A 16,079-nucleotide genomic window follows, 5' to 3' on the forward strand; every position below is an offset into this window, starting at 1 on the left:
AACTTTGGATTGTTAAATCTAGGCGTGCCCATCACCATTGTTTCTTATTTGGGGAGTGGGGGGGTGAAAGAATGCAGCTGAAAACTATCAGGGGCTTGTTTTAACTACTGGGCTGCAATAAAACTCAGTCTTGGGCCAAAGCTGAGCTGGAACCTTCTTCTAACATGTCTTTTTTTTAATATTAACATTTCTAACATATTTTTAATGATAACATTTTTTTTATTTATCATATTATTTACAAATTTACTATAACTATTATTACATAAATATAAATGAAGTAACTAAACATTTTTAAAACAGCTATAATGACAAAAAATATTTAAAACCTAAATTAAAATATGAAACAATCTTTAAACTGTCTAAACTATTTCAACAACACACAAAATCTTGAGGATTAGACGTAGAAGGTTTTTGTTTTGGCCTTTGCTCTTATCCAGAGTCCTTCTTTTAGGCAGCTGGCTGAATTCTGGCTGACTTCTTGTTCTTTTTGGATTTTTTCAGACCCAGAAAATGTCTTGCCCTTTTCCAAAATGATGGAGACTTTTTCTTGGCTTCTGGAAGTTCTTCAGAGTCCTCTTTGATGACCTGAACACCTCCATCTTCCAAGTGCTGGCTGGTCTCCTGAGTGTCCTCTGTGGTCTGGATCACAGTGACCACAGGGACTGGAGGCTGTTGCTGGACAGATTTTTCTTCCAGCAGTTGGTGGATTTGGCTGTCTTTGTCTTGAAGCTGAACTTTCAGACTCTGCAGCTCTGCCTGAAACTTCAGCTCTGTTTTGCAGGTCGCGACGGTCATGGTGGCGATCTGTTGGGCCGTGGTTTGGAGTGAAATGTCCTGCTCCGCTTTGAAGCTTTTGATGATCTGCTGCTTCATCAACAGTTCTTGTGAGAAAACAGATCTCTCATGTTCCAGCTCTTGACGCAGGACTTCCACTTCCTTTCTGGTAGTTGAGATCTGGGCGTTATGGTCTTGGTGAGCTGCCTTCAGATGCTCAATCTCTTCCTTCAGGAGAGTCTCAGATCTGGATTGTTGACTTTTGGAATCCAGCTGCTGTCTAAGACTTTCCAGTTCTCGCTGAAGGATCTTACTTTTCTCACGTTCTGCCTCCAGTTCTTTGGAAAACTTTTGCTCATTTGTTAGGAAAGCCACTTTTAATTCCTCATAATCTCTCTGGAGGTCCTTCTTCTTTCTCTGCTTGATGTCGCTTCTAACTTGGTTAGAGACTTTGGCGGCGCTCAAGACGTCTGGATGGGCGTATTTTTGTAGCCTCTCCAGTTCCCGCTTGATCTCTTTTCCATCATTAATGAATTTCTCTTTTAGTTGTTTTTGTTTGGCCAGTTGTAGCTTTGTTTCCTCCAATTCTTGATGTAACTGGGCAATAAAATAATCTGCATGGAAGTGAGATTCTGCATGTCTGGGGAGAACCTGGGTTCCATAATAACCCTGGTGGGGGTTGATGGGCATGGTACTTGGGTGGGGCTGCTGGTAGTTGTTTCTCCTGGAGAAATGTTGTTGACCATGAAAAGCCATTGCTTGTTTGGAAAATATGTGTAAAATATTCCCAAAATAAAATGTACAGTAGAATAAACTACTCTCAGCGGTTATTTAAACTGCAGTGAGGTGAAGGAATGCAGCGGAAAACTATCCGGGGCTTATTTCAACAGCTGGGCTGCAATAAAACACAGTTTTGGACCAAGGCTGAGCTGGAAGTTTTCTTCACAAAATCTGCTTCTATTTAGGGACATATCATCGATGATATGTCAGATGACATCATTTGACATCATGACATCGATGATGTCACTACCCCAAAGTCTTTGTTACATCAGACATCGATGATACGTCAGATGATATCATTTATCATCATGACATCGATGATGTCATTACCCTAAAGTCTTTGTGACATCAGAATAAATTTTAGCCTACATGTGCTAACTCAGGGGTGTCAAACTCAAATTTACAGTGGACCAAAATTAAGCAGTGAAGTAAAGTGACAGGCCAAATTCAATATATTTTAAAAAATGAACTGCAACTTATATGTAATGTTTAACCTTTGAAAGAAACTTTAGCTTTGCTTAAACACAGAATATGGAACAACCAAAGCTTGATATTACAAACACATGAGAAATTCAATGTTAAATAAGAGACACATCACTGGCATTCATTTCTTATTTAAATAAATAGATAAATAAAATGTGTATGTCTCACCCCATATCCTTTCAAGTTCCTTTTTAAAGTAAATCTTTGTCAAATCCAACAACAAAGGAATCAAAACCAATAAGGCCCTTTAAATAAAAATCCAACATTGCAACTATTACAGTTTTTCTTAAATGCTAAAACACATATCACAAACGTGTCCTCCATGTTTCCCAATGTCTGTCACAACACCCTTTTCTAAAGCTACATAAACATAACCACACCTTCTCACTTCAAAACTCAAACTTTCACAGCAAAAGAGCAGCTCGAAGCTTTCAAAAATGTAAACACTATACAGATCATTACACACAACAGCAAAACAACTGAAAACATAATTCTCAATTTGTGAGTAGAATTTGTAGGAACTTTATAGTAATGGGTGTTCTTAGATCTCTGCAGAGGATTAGGCATTTAGATTTGTGAGTTTCATATGAAGAGTATAAATCGGTAGTAAATTCTGCATCTACACTAACACATCTCAGTGCAAAAACAGAATCTATTGCACACTATACTCTTGAAAACATGATCAGGGTGTGAAGTTATTTTATTTACCTTATTCACACTACACAGACACTATTATCACCGCGCGGCATCGTTTAGTGTATGGGTGTCTGTCATAAACCTTCCATCTTCAACGATGAGAAGAACTCCTCTATGGGGTTCAGGAAAGGGGAGTAAGGTGGCAGACAGACTTTTAAAAGGTGGTTACTGTTGGTGGTGAAACACTCTGATTTGGTTTGTTCTGTGGAAGCTTACATTGTCCCAAATGATCACATAAATGTGATGTGTGGGCCAAGGATGGTGTTGTTGGTGGTCCAGGAGGATGACTTTTAGCTTCTCTAGGAGGGTGAGGAGACGTTAAGTGTTGTAAGACCCAAGTACAGCATGCCGGTGGACAAGCCCCTCTAAACCAGTGGCCACACAAAGAGTAATATAACACCCCCATTGGCCAGGAACCTCAGGGTGGCTCTTTGGCCAATGATGTTACAGCCTCTTTGCCTTCGTTTATGCAGGTAGAATGCCCTGATGGTGGTGACCACGATGAACCTACTCAGGTTTGGATGGAATCTTTGTCCGCTTCAGCCATTATCATGCCATGGACAGTGACATAGTCAAAGAGTGTTGCTAACATCACATTCGTAATGATGGTGCGAGGTTGTCTTGTTCTCCCTCCTGGACCTCCTCCTCTCCCTTGTTGGCCTCCTCCTCTGTTCCTCCTCTGATTCTAACTCCTCTTCCTCCATGGCCAGCTCTTCTTCCTCCTCTGACTCGAATTCCTCTTCCCTTGACTCTTCCTTCATCCATTGTGTTTGTTTACTTTAGAATCTTCATCAAACTGTGCACTCTGAACTTGCTTTTATACATGTGGGCAACAAGTGTCTTCAATTTTGAGTCGTTGTGTGTAATGGATGATACCAGTTGTGTTCATTGTGTTCAAATGTTGCTGACTGTGGTAAGCATTTTGCATCACATGAGCTTTCATTTGAGAATATGAGCAGAGTTCTTTTGCAACTTGTGTTTTAGCAAAGAAAAATGTGTTAGGTTTTATGAGAACGGATGATTGTGTTTTATGAAGTGTATCTTCATGTGAAATGTGTTTATGATATTGAAAAAAGGTGGTTAGATTTAGTAAATGTGTTTAGAAAACTGGATATTTGGTTTAGTGGATTGACTTTTGTGTTTTAGCATTTGAGAAAACTGTAAAACCATTTTTGTTTCTCTGTATTTTATAAATATTAAGACAGTTTTCACCACATTGTTCTGTGTGCATTAAAACACTCAATTAGTTGTGTTTATATCCCAGGAGAAGATGACTGCAGGCACAGTGCTGATGCTGATGGGGAACAACCTAGATTTGAGCCATCACACAAGAGAAGTGACGGCTGCAGAGGGCAGGAGGCTGGTGACGGTAAAGGCATTACATAAATTCAAGTAATTTTTGTCTTCCTTCAAAATAGAAAAAAAATACATTTTAATTTTTCCCCTGGTTTACACAGCAGTACAAGGCTTTATTTTGCAAGCCCAGTACCAACTTAGATGAGCTCATGATTGAACTGGCTGAGTATGGCTTGAGTTAATCAGATTTTCATTTTTTTGTTTTTTATCTTTATATTTCCTATGTGATGCAGAGAATGATTTTTCATGTTTTTGGATCACAATCATCATCTGAAAAATATTGTGACGAATGTTGCAATTTTTACCAAAGCATGTCTGTAATGTCCTTTTTTATATGCATTTATATTTTGGCTATATTGTCAATACAGTGTGTATTTTGATGACTTCTTGTATGTTGGGGTCTTTTATTGAAATTAAACACACTCAAAGCTCTTAAATATATGAAACCAGATGGGGGCAGACAAGTTCTCTGTGCAGATTGTGAAGGGGAACTGCCTGTTAAGCCAAAAGAGGACAGACAGTCAGACGCTCACGCAAGAGACGTGGGTCTGATTGTCATCTGAGAATTCATGCTGTTGGTGTTCACCTTGAAGGACAGTAGCGTACCGACACTGACATTAGTGGGATCCAAAAAGATATTCCCTAATTTATAACAAACCTTTATGTAAAATAAGGTAAGCATTCCTTTTATTTAATTTAAGAATTGCTTTTCAGAGCTTTATGCGAGGAAAGTAGCTCAACATATTGCTTAAAAGTATTGGTTTTGGTTGCAGTAAAAAAAAGTTCAATAAATGAAAAGTTTTGTTGTGGAACGTTTGTTTTAATAGCTTTTGCAATGTCATCTGTTTAGATTTATTAATTTGTGTTGACAGAATCACTTTTAAAACCTATAATTCTCAAACTCTTTAAACATTGAAGTCCATAAAATTCTCCTTTTGAGTTAAAAAAAAAACTATTTAATAAACCATAAATCAGTTTCAACTCTGCTTGCTGTGTCACACAAGTTGGTAAGTATGCTTTATCCACAACATATTTGATTTAATCTGGGACTCAATTTTAAATACTATTTTTACAGACTTGATTGTTGTTTGGAAGAAAACTTAATTCTCATAAAATATGTTTGTACAGTTTTTAAAGGAACTTTATATAATATCATTGCCTTTTGACTGTAAAAGTGAAATTCCTCTTTTATGTTGACCGTAAAAACTTGATATAAATTAGATACACACATGACATTGTGTATGAATACAGCTTTGTCGAAAAACAAACTGAGCTTCATAAGAGTGCACAGGTGAAAGCTTTCACTTACTTTGATAATGTTGCTGTCTCCTCAGTTGTACATATACATACAGTCAATGGTTGTAACAATGAAGTCTTTGCAGCACTTATTTCAAGATATTTCAAAATGTCTTTGTCAATCCAACAGGCACCACCAACAAATATTGCAGAATGAATCAAATGAAAGCTCCAGGGGAAAAAAAACAGACTTGTGGAACAATTTGTCTCAAATACTTGCTATTTCTCTTCAATATTCTCTTCTGGGTAAGTTTACACAAAATGTTGACTTTTGTTGCATTATGTAAAAGATTATCTTTCATCTGAGCTTCTTTTATGTTTTCAGAAAACTTCACAATGCTGCAGTCATAACTAATTATTATCAATGTCTGAAACTTGTGTTTGTTGTTTTAAAATGTAAGATACTATAAAATTTAGCAGAAAGACCCCACAATATAAAGCCAAAGTCAAACTCATATAATGGCAAATCTGGGAAATTCATTTATTTATTTATTGTTTTTACCAATAATTATTTCTTTTGAGCTTTTACAAAACATAGAAATGTGTAGGTACATCTAAAAATGCGAATTAAAGCAATTTGACCTCATGGCTTTTGTTATTTGCAATATGATTTTAGTTTTTCAAAACATTTTCTGTGATAAAAGTTGTGAGATGATCTGCTTTGCTGTCTCAGCTGGCAGGAGGGACTGTGCTGGCCGTGGGCGTCTGGACTTTAGTGGAGAAAAGTGACTACGTCAGTTTACTGAATTCTAACTTGTACTCAGCCTCGGCCTACACCCTGATAGCTGCTGGGGCCGTAGTGGTTATGAGTGGGATAGTTGGCTGCTGTGCCACTTTAAAGGAGATGAGGAGTCTGTTGATTGTGGTAAGTTGATCAGTTCCACAAAGCAGCAATATAACTGTTTTTAACAACATATTGAAGTTCGTCAACAACCAAAAAGGCTAATTAAATTAAGTTAAATCAGTAACCAACATGTTTTCCAAGGTCCTGTTTATACTGAGTGCAGTGACTCTGAGTTGAGTAGTGAAAGATAATCCTTGGTGACCTTGTGTCTAGCCTGCTTGCTCTCGGTACGCTTGATATGTCAGATGAACCTTTCAGATATAACAGATAAAGTCATGCAGAGTGTGCCTTTAAGAGTTTCATTTAGAGTGCTGCTCATGTCAGAGGAATGAAGGGCATCACAAGCGGTTGCTTGGGCCAAAGAGAGTAAGAAGAGGCAAGCATTTGAGATCAGAAGATCACATTCAAAAGCAAATCTGACATCTCTATTTCTAGTTCTGGTTTTTGCATCCAGCTAACTTCACTTTTAGTTACTTTCAGGAAATCATCCAGCTTCGCTTATTGACTTTGCAGCGATTTATTGTTTTGCTGTTTGCACCATTAAATTTATGCTTTAGTGTACACGTGAGTTGAAACGTAGTCAAAAATATGCAAAAGTCTATTCATAGGTGTTCATTTCATTCTGTCCTCCACAGTATTTAGTTTTGTTACTGTGTATTTTTCTGCTGGAAGTCATCGCTGGTGTCATGGCCTACATTAACTACCAAGATGTGAGTTGCTTCTTTTTAACACAATAAAAGTTCAGTCAAGGAGTTGCCTTTTTAAATGATAATGACACATATATTGATGTTTTGTTGGATTTCTGTTTGTATTCTATCTGCTCAGTTCACTGTTCTTCTTTTGAAATGCCTTTACTGCACCCCGTGATTTAGTTTCTGAAGTCTGCAGTGTGATTTGCTCTGCATGCCCTTCTATGCATGTTTTTCATTTCTCCTGTTTCTCCACCCGTCTCACCCTCCTTTCTTCCCTCCTGTTTTGCTCCAGTGTTTCCCTTTCTGCAACCAGGTAATCACCTACTGTGTGTTTTCTATTTCTAGTTTTTCTTCATGTTAATTATTTTATCCTTTCACTTTGTAAGTGAAATGAGAAATGCTTTAATTATTTAAAAACTCATGCAGAGTATGCTCCTGCTGTAAGCTGGGGTCGCTAGAGCTATGCTCATATATTTTGAGTCATGCTTGGGCATTGCTCAGGTAGATTGGAATGTGGCATGGAAGGAAAGAAACCTGACCAGAGGCTATTTTTACTGACAGAAGAAGTTGTGTCCGTGTCAAATCTTTTTATTTTTTATTTTTTTGCAACACTAAAGTGTGAATTCTCTCACAGCTGGATGAGGAGCTCAGACAGAACCTGAAAGGCACCATGGTGCAGAAGTACAAGCAGCCAGGAGAAGAGAGCATCACACAGGCTGTGGATAGACTACAACAGGAAGTGTGCAAAAATCAAGCTCTTGTGTTTTCTAATGATTGCAGAAAAATTCCTAAAATGCACATAATAATAACTTGAGATGTCCATTTGAGTGATTTTTCTTATGAAACACAGAACTCTCTCCCTCTTCTCTCTTTCTATCTTTTCTAACGGGATCTCAGTTCAAGTGTTGTGGGAGTTTTAACTTCTCAGACTGGAGAGAAAGTGTCTGGATCCAGGCAGGGAAAGAGCAGCTAGTTCCTGACAGCTGCTGTAAAACTCCCACTGAATTCTGCGGTCGCAGGGATCACCCCTCCAATATTTACAAAGTTGAGGTAAAAAGAGCGCTCCATTATCTCACAAGGGTAAATCTTTTACAGTGAGTTTTTTTAACTTTGTCTGCTTCCAGGGGGGCTGCATCATAAAATTAGAGGATTTCATTTTGAATCAGTTATACATTCTTGGAGCAGTTGGAATTGGGATTGCATTTTTACAGGTAGCAACCTGACCAGTGTGATTAAAATAAAGAATAATCTATGGTTTTAAACTAGAATGTGTGCAGTAAAACAAACCTAACCCTTCTTTTCCCTGCTTTTTTTTCAGCTTGTGGGAATGATGTTCACGTGTTGCCTTTATAGGAGCTTAAAAGAAGATCCATACTGATACTGAACCCTTTGATCACTGCTCCCGTTTTGTAAAGGGCATTTTCATAAACCATAAACCAATAGTGGCAAGATTTCTCTAAAATTATGAGATTAAGACTTTCATTTGATAAGATACTTCGCTGCAGGACAGCATTGGCTGTTTACGTCTTAAATGTTACTAAATTAACATTGCATAGAGTTCTCATCACACCAATGGATTTTAAAGAGCAAAGTGTTTGAGTTTTTTTTTGTTTTTTTTGAGGGGGGTGTATAACAATGTATTTATATTATGATATATAAGTATTTAGTGACATAATCTAAAGTCATAACTACTTTTTTTTTCTTTTGTTTTTTCTTAATTCAAATAAAGTATATTTGTCATTTGGGGTTTTCATTCATTCCCCCCCCCCCCTACTTTCAAACTTTTATTCTGAAACTACTCCACCGGATGTTGTTGTCAGGTGACTGTGGTTCCTCTTCCTCGAACCATTCAACAAAATAAATCTCCTCAGTTAGCCTTATTTTCTTCTTCTGGTAAAATATTTGATCATGTCGGCGAAACCAACCTGTTTAATAGTAACGAGTGCTTCTCCTCAAGGTGGGTTTCGAAGTTGTTGTATTATTATATTGTGTATTTTTGAAATAATCAATATGATGGTGGTAGTAGCTCTGTGGCTAAACCTATGATTCTTTAAATTTACGTACAACAGCAGAAACGTATAAATGATTTATTATCTTAAGTATTTGCTTCATTCATTCAGGGGTTTCGGCAAAGTCTTTCCTGCAGTGCTTCAGTCTTTGCAGCTCCACGTTTAATCTCCAGATCGCCACACCAGGGGTAAAAAAATAAACAATTATATTTTCATCATTGTCATTGCGAGTCCTTCACATCATCGCCAAGATTCAGTCCAATGTTCAGAAATGATCGCAACATTACTTTGTTTCAGCCTCATACTGCTAATGTGAGAGTAACTGACCCCCACTGTCACTAAAATACGTTCAGGAGAGCAGATCATGAGGGAGAAAGCATAAAGAATTCCAGCTGTTTTATCATGATGGAAAGGGGAAGGGAGTGGGTGTGATCCCGAATGAGGAGATTCTTGTGGAGGCGAAGAGAGTAGTCTGATGCTGGAAGGTGTGATGATGTCTTGTCAGTGGTAGTATGTAAGCCAAAGGAGGAGAAATTCTGGAGAGGTGATAACTATGAAATAGTTACCCAGTAGTTACTGAATAATTGAGATTCAGTTCTTCTGTATATACCCTGTAATTCTTTGTGATTTTCCTCTTGTTGCAAAGCGTATATAGAATTAGTATTTATATGTGCATTGTGATTTCAAAAGAAAACTTCCATTCACACTAACTAAAGGGTAAAGGTCAATTCCCGGAGGTTCTTCCAGATGGACGGCAACACTTAAAATGCTCGTGGAGACTGGAAGGAGGAAATCAGATAAGGAGACCATTTGGTGGAATTAAGACGTGTTTAGAGGAAAAGGTTTACTTAAAAAAAAAAAAAAAAGTGGAACACCAAAGTGACAGAAGTACAGAAATGTAGCACAAGGGGGAAGGTGGATATGGTAAAGGGTGTTTGAGGACCTGAATGCCAGGGTGGACATAAAGGAGGGAGAGGTGGATATGTACAGGGGAGGGAGAGAAACAGATGGAAGGATGTGCAGCGGGTTAGGGAGGTCGAGGGCAGAGATGGAAATGTGTTGATGCGTTCCTCAAGTGTGATGAAAAAAATGGAAGTAGGAGTTTGAAGAGCTGATGAGAGAAGACGATGTCAACAGTCCTGATCAATGGGAAGTGTGGGGAAAGAGGCGAAAAGGTGTGTACAAGCAGGTTGGAACAGCTGGAGGAAGGTTTCAGGTGTGATATGTGACAAGAGTCTCAGCAGGAATGAAAGGAAAGGTGTAGAAGACTGTGGCGAGAGCAGCCATGTTGTTGTGGCTCTGAGAAAGAGACAGGAGGCAGAGCTGGAGGTAGCAGAGCTGAAGATGCTGAAGTTCTCTTTGAAAATGATTAGGGGTCAGGAACTAATACATTAGAGGAACAGCTAATGTTAGATGTTTTGGATAGAAAAGCAGACTGGAACAGAAAAGAGGCCTAGAGGAAGACCAACATGGAGGTACATGGACATGGTGTAAAGGATGAGGATAGAGAAGATAGGCTGGAGGTACTTGATTCAGCCACAGACAAAATTATCAATATGCTTGATAAATCCATTTGACTTTGTTTGCAGGGGAAACCAATAGACTTTGTTGGGGTTGACGACACCACAGCTCGATGGGTGCAGGACTTCAACCTGAAATCATACGCAACCCCTGCCAAACTTGAATCCATAGATGGTGAGAGCATTCATTTTCATTTGTTTCTTTGTTTCTTGGAACCTGCTGGGTTACATCCTAACTTTTCCAAGGTGCCAGATACCAAGCGCTGCTCATCCCAGACTGCCCTGGAGCACTAAATGACCTAGCACACAGCGGTTCGATGCACCGCATCCTCACACAGTTCATCTCGCAGCAAAGTGAGTTTAAGGCCAGCGTAAAGACCTAAAACTTTGGAAACAAAGTACATATTTACTGTTTCTGTCCTATTTGCAGAGCTGGTGTGTGCTGTGGGTCAAGGAGTGTCTGCATTGTGTTGCTCCACTGAGCGGCAAAAGTGGATTTTCAGTGGCTATAGCTTAACAGGAGTGAGTATACCTTTAACCTGCAACTGGATTAGTGCTTTCTACAGGTGCATAATTTGAGCTAATGTACCCTCGTAACCTCATAAGCCGTCAGTGTTTGAACTGGTGCGGGAGCCGGACTTTGCCAACCTGCCGATGATTGTGGAAGATTTTGTCAAAGACAGTGGGGGATCGTACACTGGTGAGCTGACACGCATCGCCCCAACACAAAAGGAACTTTAAGACTCTGTTGATTGTTTTAAACCATCACATTTGTCTTTTTTTCAGGAAGTCAAGAAGACGCTGTCCATGTAGTCATAGACAGACACCTCATTACCGGACAGAACACACAGTCAACATCACTTGCTGTGAATAATCTCATCCTCCTTTGCAATGCTAAATAAAAGCTGCTCGGTGGACATTTGCATGTAATTGAAAACGTTTATCTTGGTGAAAAATACCACACACTATGAAGCAAACAAATCAACAGAATCCACAAAATCTACCCTTTAGATGATCATTTAAAAAAATTGAGATTGATTAATATTTCAAGCACAAACAAACAGGTCTGCTAGAAACGACCGAAGGGTTACTGCAGGCATCATCGGTGTGTGAACATTGACAAGCCTTGCATTGTAACGCATACATTCTGATGATCATGCATTATCTGTGTCAAAACGCAGATGAATTATTGCACTTTGAACAAATCACAATAAAGTACCCAAAATTCCATTTTTTTTGGCTTCCAGTACTTTTAGAACCAACTAGTCAGTTTCATCAGTATTTGCCCTAACACAAGTTAAACATTAACAAATCCAGGGTAAGGTTTTATATCAGAGTTCTGTGTACAACAAAAAAAGAGAGAAATCCTGGACTATAGCAGGTCATAGAAATAATCCAGTCCTTGTCCCAGTTCCCACAAGGATATTCCTGTTCCCAGTTCAGTGGCTAACGAGATCCTCATGTTGATCGACTGCAAAATGATCAAAGTTTAATTAAAAGTCCAATATAACTTCAAACAGATATTCCAAAAAAAGTTAATTGTTTTTACCTTCAAAGATGGATAGTACACCACATGTTTGACTGCATTGTTCCTTATAAAGAAAAAAGATTCTTGTTTAGAAAGGAGAAGGGCATTTGTTTTCTTTTTGGCTACAGTTACAGCATCATTCAATAAATCAGTACCTTTTGTAGTTGAAATAATGCTCGGCGGCATATTCATCCCAAAGGAGCTTTGGTCTGTGCTCCCTGAGAATTTCAATGTACCTGCAAGTAAACACAGATAAGCCAAAAATGTTAAAAAGCTGCAATAACCTCTCTATAGACATTAAATATTAAAGCATACACAAAATAATAATCAAAATATTTGCTTTTTAAACTTGTTTTTATTTTTTATGTATTAGCGTTAAAATGAAAAATAAAAATTATTCAAAAAGTTTTAATTGAAAAAAACTGTTGCATTCTGGATAATCAATAATGAGTATTTGTAAAGCAAAAAGAAAAAGTGGGTTTTCTTTTATTAATTTTTGGACATTTTAAAGCATTCTGTATGGAATCAAAACAACTTATTTGCTCTAATTTTGACCCTCGAGTCCTACAGTTAAAGACTCACTCCAGTGAAAATGGTGTTTTGGATGTTTTTAACATCTTGAAGCATTTTTTTCTCATGATGCAGAACATATAAAGATTTTAAGATTAAAACTGTATTTATGAGTTTTTCTTTATTCAAATTGTGATGATTCGGGAGCAGATAAAACCCTGCCGATTGAAAAAGCACTCGGTTGTGACACAGCAATTGAAATGAGCGAGCCGCAGTCGTACTGCTTCACTCCATTCTGATGCATCCACTTTGCAGACAAATATCTCCATTAACGTCTTCATTTTCCTTGTCCGAGTTGTTGCACCGCTAATGTTAGTGTGGGGCTGTAAGCCAGCGGGAGAGTGTAAATAAAGGAATGATGGGATATCAGCGGAGAGTTACTTATGAGCCATCGGTCCCACCCACAACTCAGAGGTGAACTTCTGATAAACTCCTGCTGCTCTGCAGAAAATATGTCTTAAAAAATGACACAGGCTTTTTGATTGCATAATCATAATTGAAAGACCACTGGGAATGCTTTTACAATAGATATAGTTGGAGTTGGACTTTAACAAATTAGCCTTGTTATGTTAATGCATTTGACAAAAAGAAATCGATATGTGCTACTAAAAATTAAAAATTGCTGTCGGAAAACTTCGTTTACCACCCCCAACTTTGAACTCTTAAGAATCTGATGTAAAAGAATCCTAAATTAGAAAAAAAAAGTCGGACAAGTTTTACACTGACAGTATCTCTCTGGGCCTGCAGCAATAAATGATCAAAGGTTTTTAAGGAAAACATCCTTTTCTTTCTAGCGTCATCACCACAGCTTACCTTGTCCCCAGGATCGGCTCTGTTCCCTGGCTTGCAAAGTCGAGACCATACAAATTTAGTCCAAGCAAGATTTTTTGCCTCCACTCGGCGCTGGGTGCGAGTTGAAGAACACAATCTTTGACCCAGGGCAGGGGAGCGCTTGGGCCTGGTCTTTTTAAGACAATTAAAAAGTCATTAACAAGACAATGTGTCTTGCATTAAAGCTATCTGACTGCATTACATTTTACCTGGCACCACTAGAGTAGTCGTATGTCATGAGGCTGAATCCGTCCACAAAAGGGGCCAACTGCTCAAATTCGTCCCTGCCGAACATCCCGGGTTCTCCAGTGCTAATATTAACAAATAAATGAATATTATTTTGTAGAAAAGTTGTTTCTTGATTTAAAAAAAAGGTTACTTGGTGTATTTTGCTTATCTTACCTTGTCAGAGCTGGTGGAATAACAAGAATGCAGTCTAGTCTTTTGGCCTTTAAAATCTCACAAATGTGCTTGATTAAATGAACCAGCTCCCTGCATGTGTAAAAGTTCAGTTAATTCCTCTTCTGACAAAGCTCGAATCTGAATCATACGAGAGCTAGAAAACTCACTTTCTTTTGTTTCCTCCAAGCTGGCTCCAAAGTTCCAGGGTGAATCCGTCAAAACCTTCTGTCTGTGAGGCCATAGCATTCTCATCAGATGGACACTGAGCAAACGCATCACTGCGTCAGCAGAAAGCACTTTCTTACCTTTGCAACATCCACCAGCTCCCCAGCCAGCTCCTCAATTTCATCTTCGCTTCCCAACACGCTCATGTAGTCCTGGTAGGACCAGCCGTCGAATAACAGCCGAGGAACTACGAGTGAAAACAAAGATTTCTTTCATATCTGAGTTGACTCACGCAAACGGATCCTAGTAAGGAGATCACAAACTCACCCATCCGCACTTTTTTGTTGGACTTGCGTACAGCTTTGACCCAGCCTAAAAGGACAAAAGTTTCACCTCTTTTAGAACACGAGAAGCTTCCCAGTTGACTTAAGCACTTTGAGATGGCTCAACTACCGGGGTCATGGTCATGAAGTCCCGTCACTTCGAACGCTTCTGGTCCTCGCCGACGGAGCTGAAGCCAAACTGGAGATACGGATGTGAGTTTGGAGCCAAAGATCTTAGCGATGTCGTAGCCATGAGAATTCCACTGCAGGATTAAATAAATGAAAAGTGAGCCCAAAGAGGAAGAGATTAAACATTAAACCACAGATTTGCATTCTGTAACTCTGACCAAAGACGGGACTGAGATTTGATCCCACTCTATTTTTTTTTAAACTTTTGTTGGAAAAAGACATAACTTTCAAAGTAAGTACTAGTTTGAAAATGTGTAAACAGACTCTACGCTGTCCTAAGCTTGGATTCGGAAGCAGTGTTGGTGAATGTCAGACTTACTGGTGTGATGTATCCCAGCACGGGTCCCTGAAAGGTCTTCTTGATGTGAGCACAGTACCTCTTCTCCTCTTTCACTATGTCTTTCCACAGAAGATCAGAGACTACGAGGCCTCTCTCCAAAACAGACAGTTCGGCTGGAGAGTTCTAAACGATGGGATTCTGGGTAAGAGATTCAGGTTCAACAACATGCAGGATCATCAACAGGACAGAGAACTCTCACCTCAGCCTCAGCTTTAAAGGACTTCTTTGCATCTGTTTTTGAAAGAGTGGCAGCGACCAGGGAGCAGCAACCGATAACATGCAGCAGTAATAAAGTGGTTTTCATTTCTAATAGAGAAATGGGCATTCAAATGAAAACTGGCTGGCTAAGGGGTTTCCTGTTTTCCTCGTATGCAGCGACCTGTCAAAATAAAAAGCACCATATCATCCGTTTGGACTGAATGGTTCACGTTTTAATCTCTAGACACAAAACAAAAACCTCATCTTTGTGATAAGCGTAGCGTTGATGGTCAATCGTTTGGTTTAAGTACAAATTAGCTCAACGTGTTTGTGAAACGTCATCGCAGCTAGATCATTTCCGCGGTCGCTGATTTTCAAAGTAAAGGCTTTTTGTTTTGACAGCGGTACAGGTTGCAGAGGTTCTACTTGCACCCCTGGTGGTGCTAGACGGTACTGCATGAATTGTTTAGATTTGTCTCAAAATATAAAACAACTCCTAAAATTCTTTGTTTTACACATATTTATCTAAAACATAATGTTTTTTAATAAATACAATTCATAATTTTATAATTTTTTTCTATTCTATATTTTGGACAGAGTTCTTCATGTGGCAGGATTTTTTATTAGGTCATCTTCGTCAAAAACATTTCAATTTGAAAACATTTCACCTCATCCTTTGTATCATATTACTGTTTTAATCAAATTCAAATTCAACTTTATTTATATAGCACTTTTCCTGCTATATAGCATCTCAAAGTGCTTCCCAGTGAAAGAATAAAAAAGATAAGATAAAAAAGAGAAATTATATATATATATATATATATATATATATATATATATATATATATATATATATATATATATATATATATATATATATATATATATATATATATAAATAATAGTTAAAATTATAAACATAGTAAAAAATAATACAAATAATAATAAAGCCCTCATGCAGGTTGTTCCACAGGCGAGTCCCACAGTGCTGAAAGGAGGCCTCGCCGTGGGTTTTAGTTCTGACCTTTGGGACCACAAGCAAACCTGCACCTGTGGACCTGAGGGCTCTGGGAGGGTTATAGA

General features: G+C 38.4%; 3 protein-coding genes across 4 annotated transcripts; 2 read left to right on the forward strand and 1 right to left on the reverse strand.

Moving 5' to 3' along the window:
- The first annotated feature begins 4,600 nt into the window (after positions 1-4,600).
- On the forward strand, positions 4,601-8,663 carry LOC101157772 (CD151 antigen). Of its 2 annotated transcripts, XM_004069595.4 has the most exons (9): positions 4,602-4,763; positions 5,516-5,631; positions 6,059-6,250; positions 6,865-6,939; positions 7,214-7,234; positions 7,556-7,660; positions 7,819-7,971; positions 8,046-8,132; positions 8,240-8,663. In XM_004069595.4, exons 2-9 carry the CDS (start codon positions 5,539-5,541, stop codon positions 8,297-8,299), a joined length of 786 nt encoding a protein of 261 aa, XP_004069643.1. In that variant the 5' UTR covers positions 4,602-4,763; positions 5,516-5,538; the 3' UTR covers positions 8,300-8,663. The 2 variants fall into 2 exon arrangements, with proteins under 2 accessions (XP_011474372.1, XP_004069643.1); XM_011476070.3 differs by lacking the exon at positions 7,214-7,234 and having other exon boundaries at positions 4,601-4,763.
- A 469-nt stretch (positions 8,664-9,132) lies between these two features.
- On the forward strand, positions 9,133-11,678 carry gatd1 (glutamine amidotransferase like class 1 domain containing 1). Its single transcript, XM_020704017.2, has 6 exons — positions 9,133-10,453; positions 10,520-10,625; positions 10,697-10,804; positions 10,881-10,972; positions 11,057-11,150; positions 11,237-11,678. The coding sequence occupies exons 1-6, from the start codon at positions 10,400-10,402 to the stop codon at positions 11,350-11,352; spliced, it is 570 nt and encodes a 189-aa protein (XP_020559676.1). The 5' UTR covers positions 9,133-10,399; the 3' UTR covers positions 11,353-11,678.
- On the reverse strand, positions 11,379-15,361 carry chid1 (chitinase domain containing 1). Its single transcript, XM_004069596.4, has 12 exons — positions 14,998-15,361; positions 14,778-14,921; positions 14,400-14,532; positions 14,274-14,318; positions 14,087-14,193; positions 13,949-14,010; positions 13,782-13,871; positions 13,589-13,690; positions 13,362-13,511; positions 12,134-12,214; positions 12,000-12,042; positions 11,379-11,921 (listed from the first exon to the last, which is right to left on the reverse strand). The coding sequence occupies exons 1-12, from the start codon at positions 15,121-15,123 to the stop codon at positions 11,823-11,825; spliced, it is 1,182 nt and encodes a 393-aa protein (XP_004069644.1). The 5' UTR covers positions 15,124-15,361; the 3' UTR covers positions 11,379-11,822.
- Positions 15,362-16,079: the final 718 nt, after the last annotated feature.

Source organism: Oryzias latipes, chromosome 6 (genome assembly GCF_002234675.1).
Source record: "Oryzias latipes chromosome 6, ASM223467v1".
Taxonomy (NCBI): Eukaryota; Metazoa; Chordata; class Actinopteri; order Beloniformes; family Adrianichthyidae; genus Oryzias; species Oryzias latipes.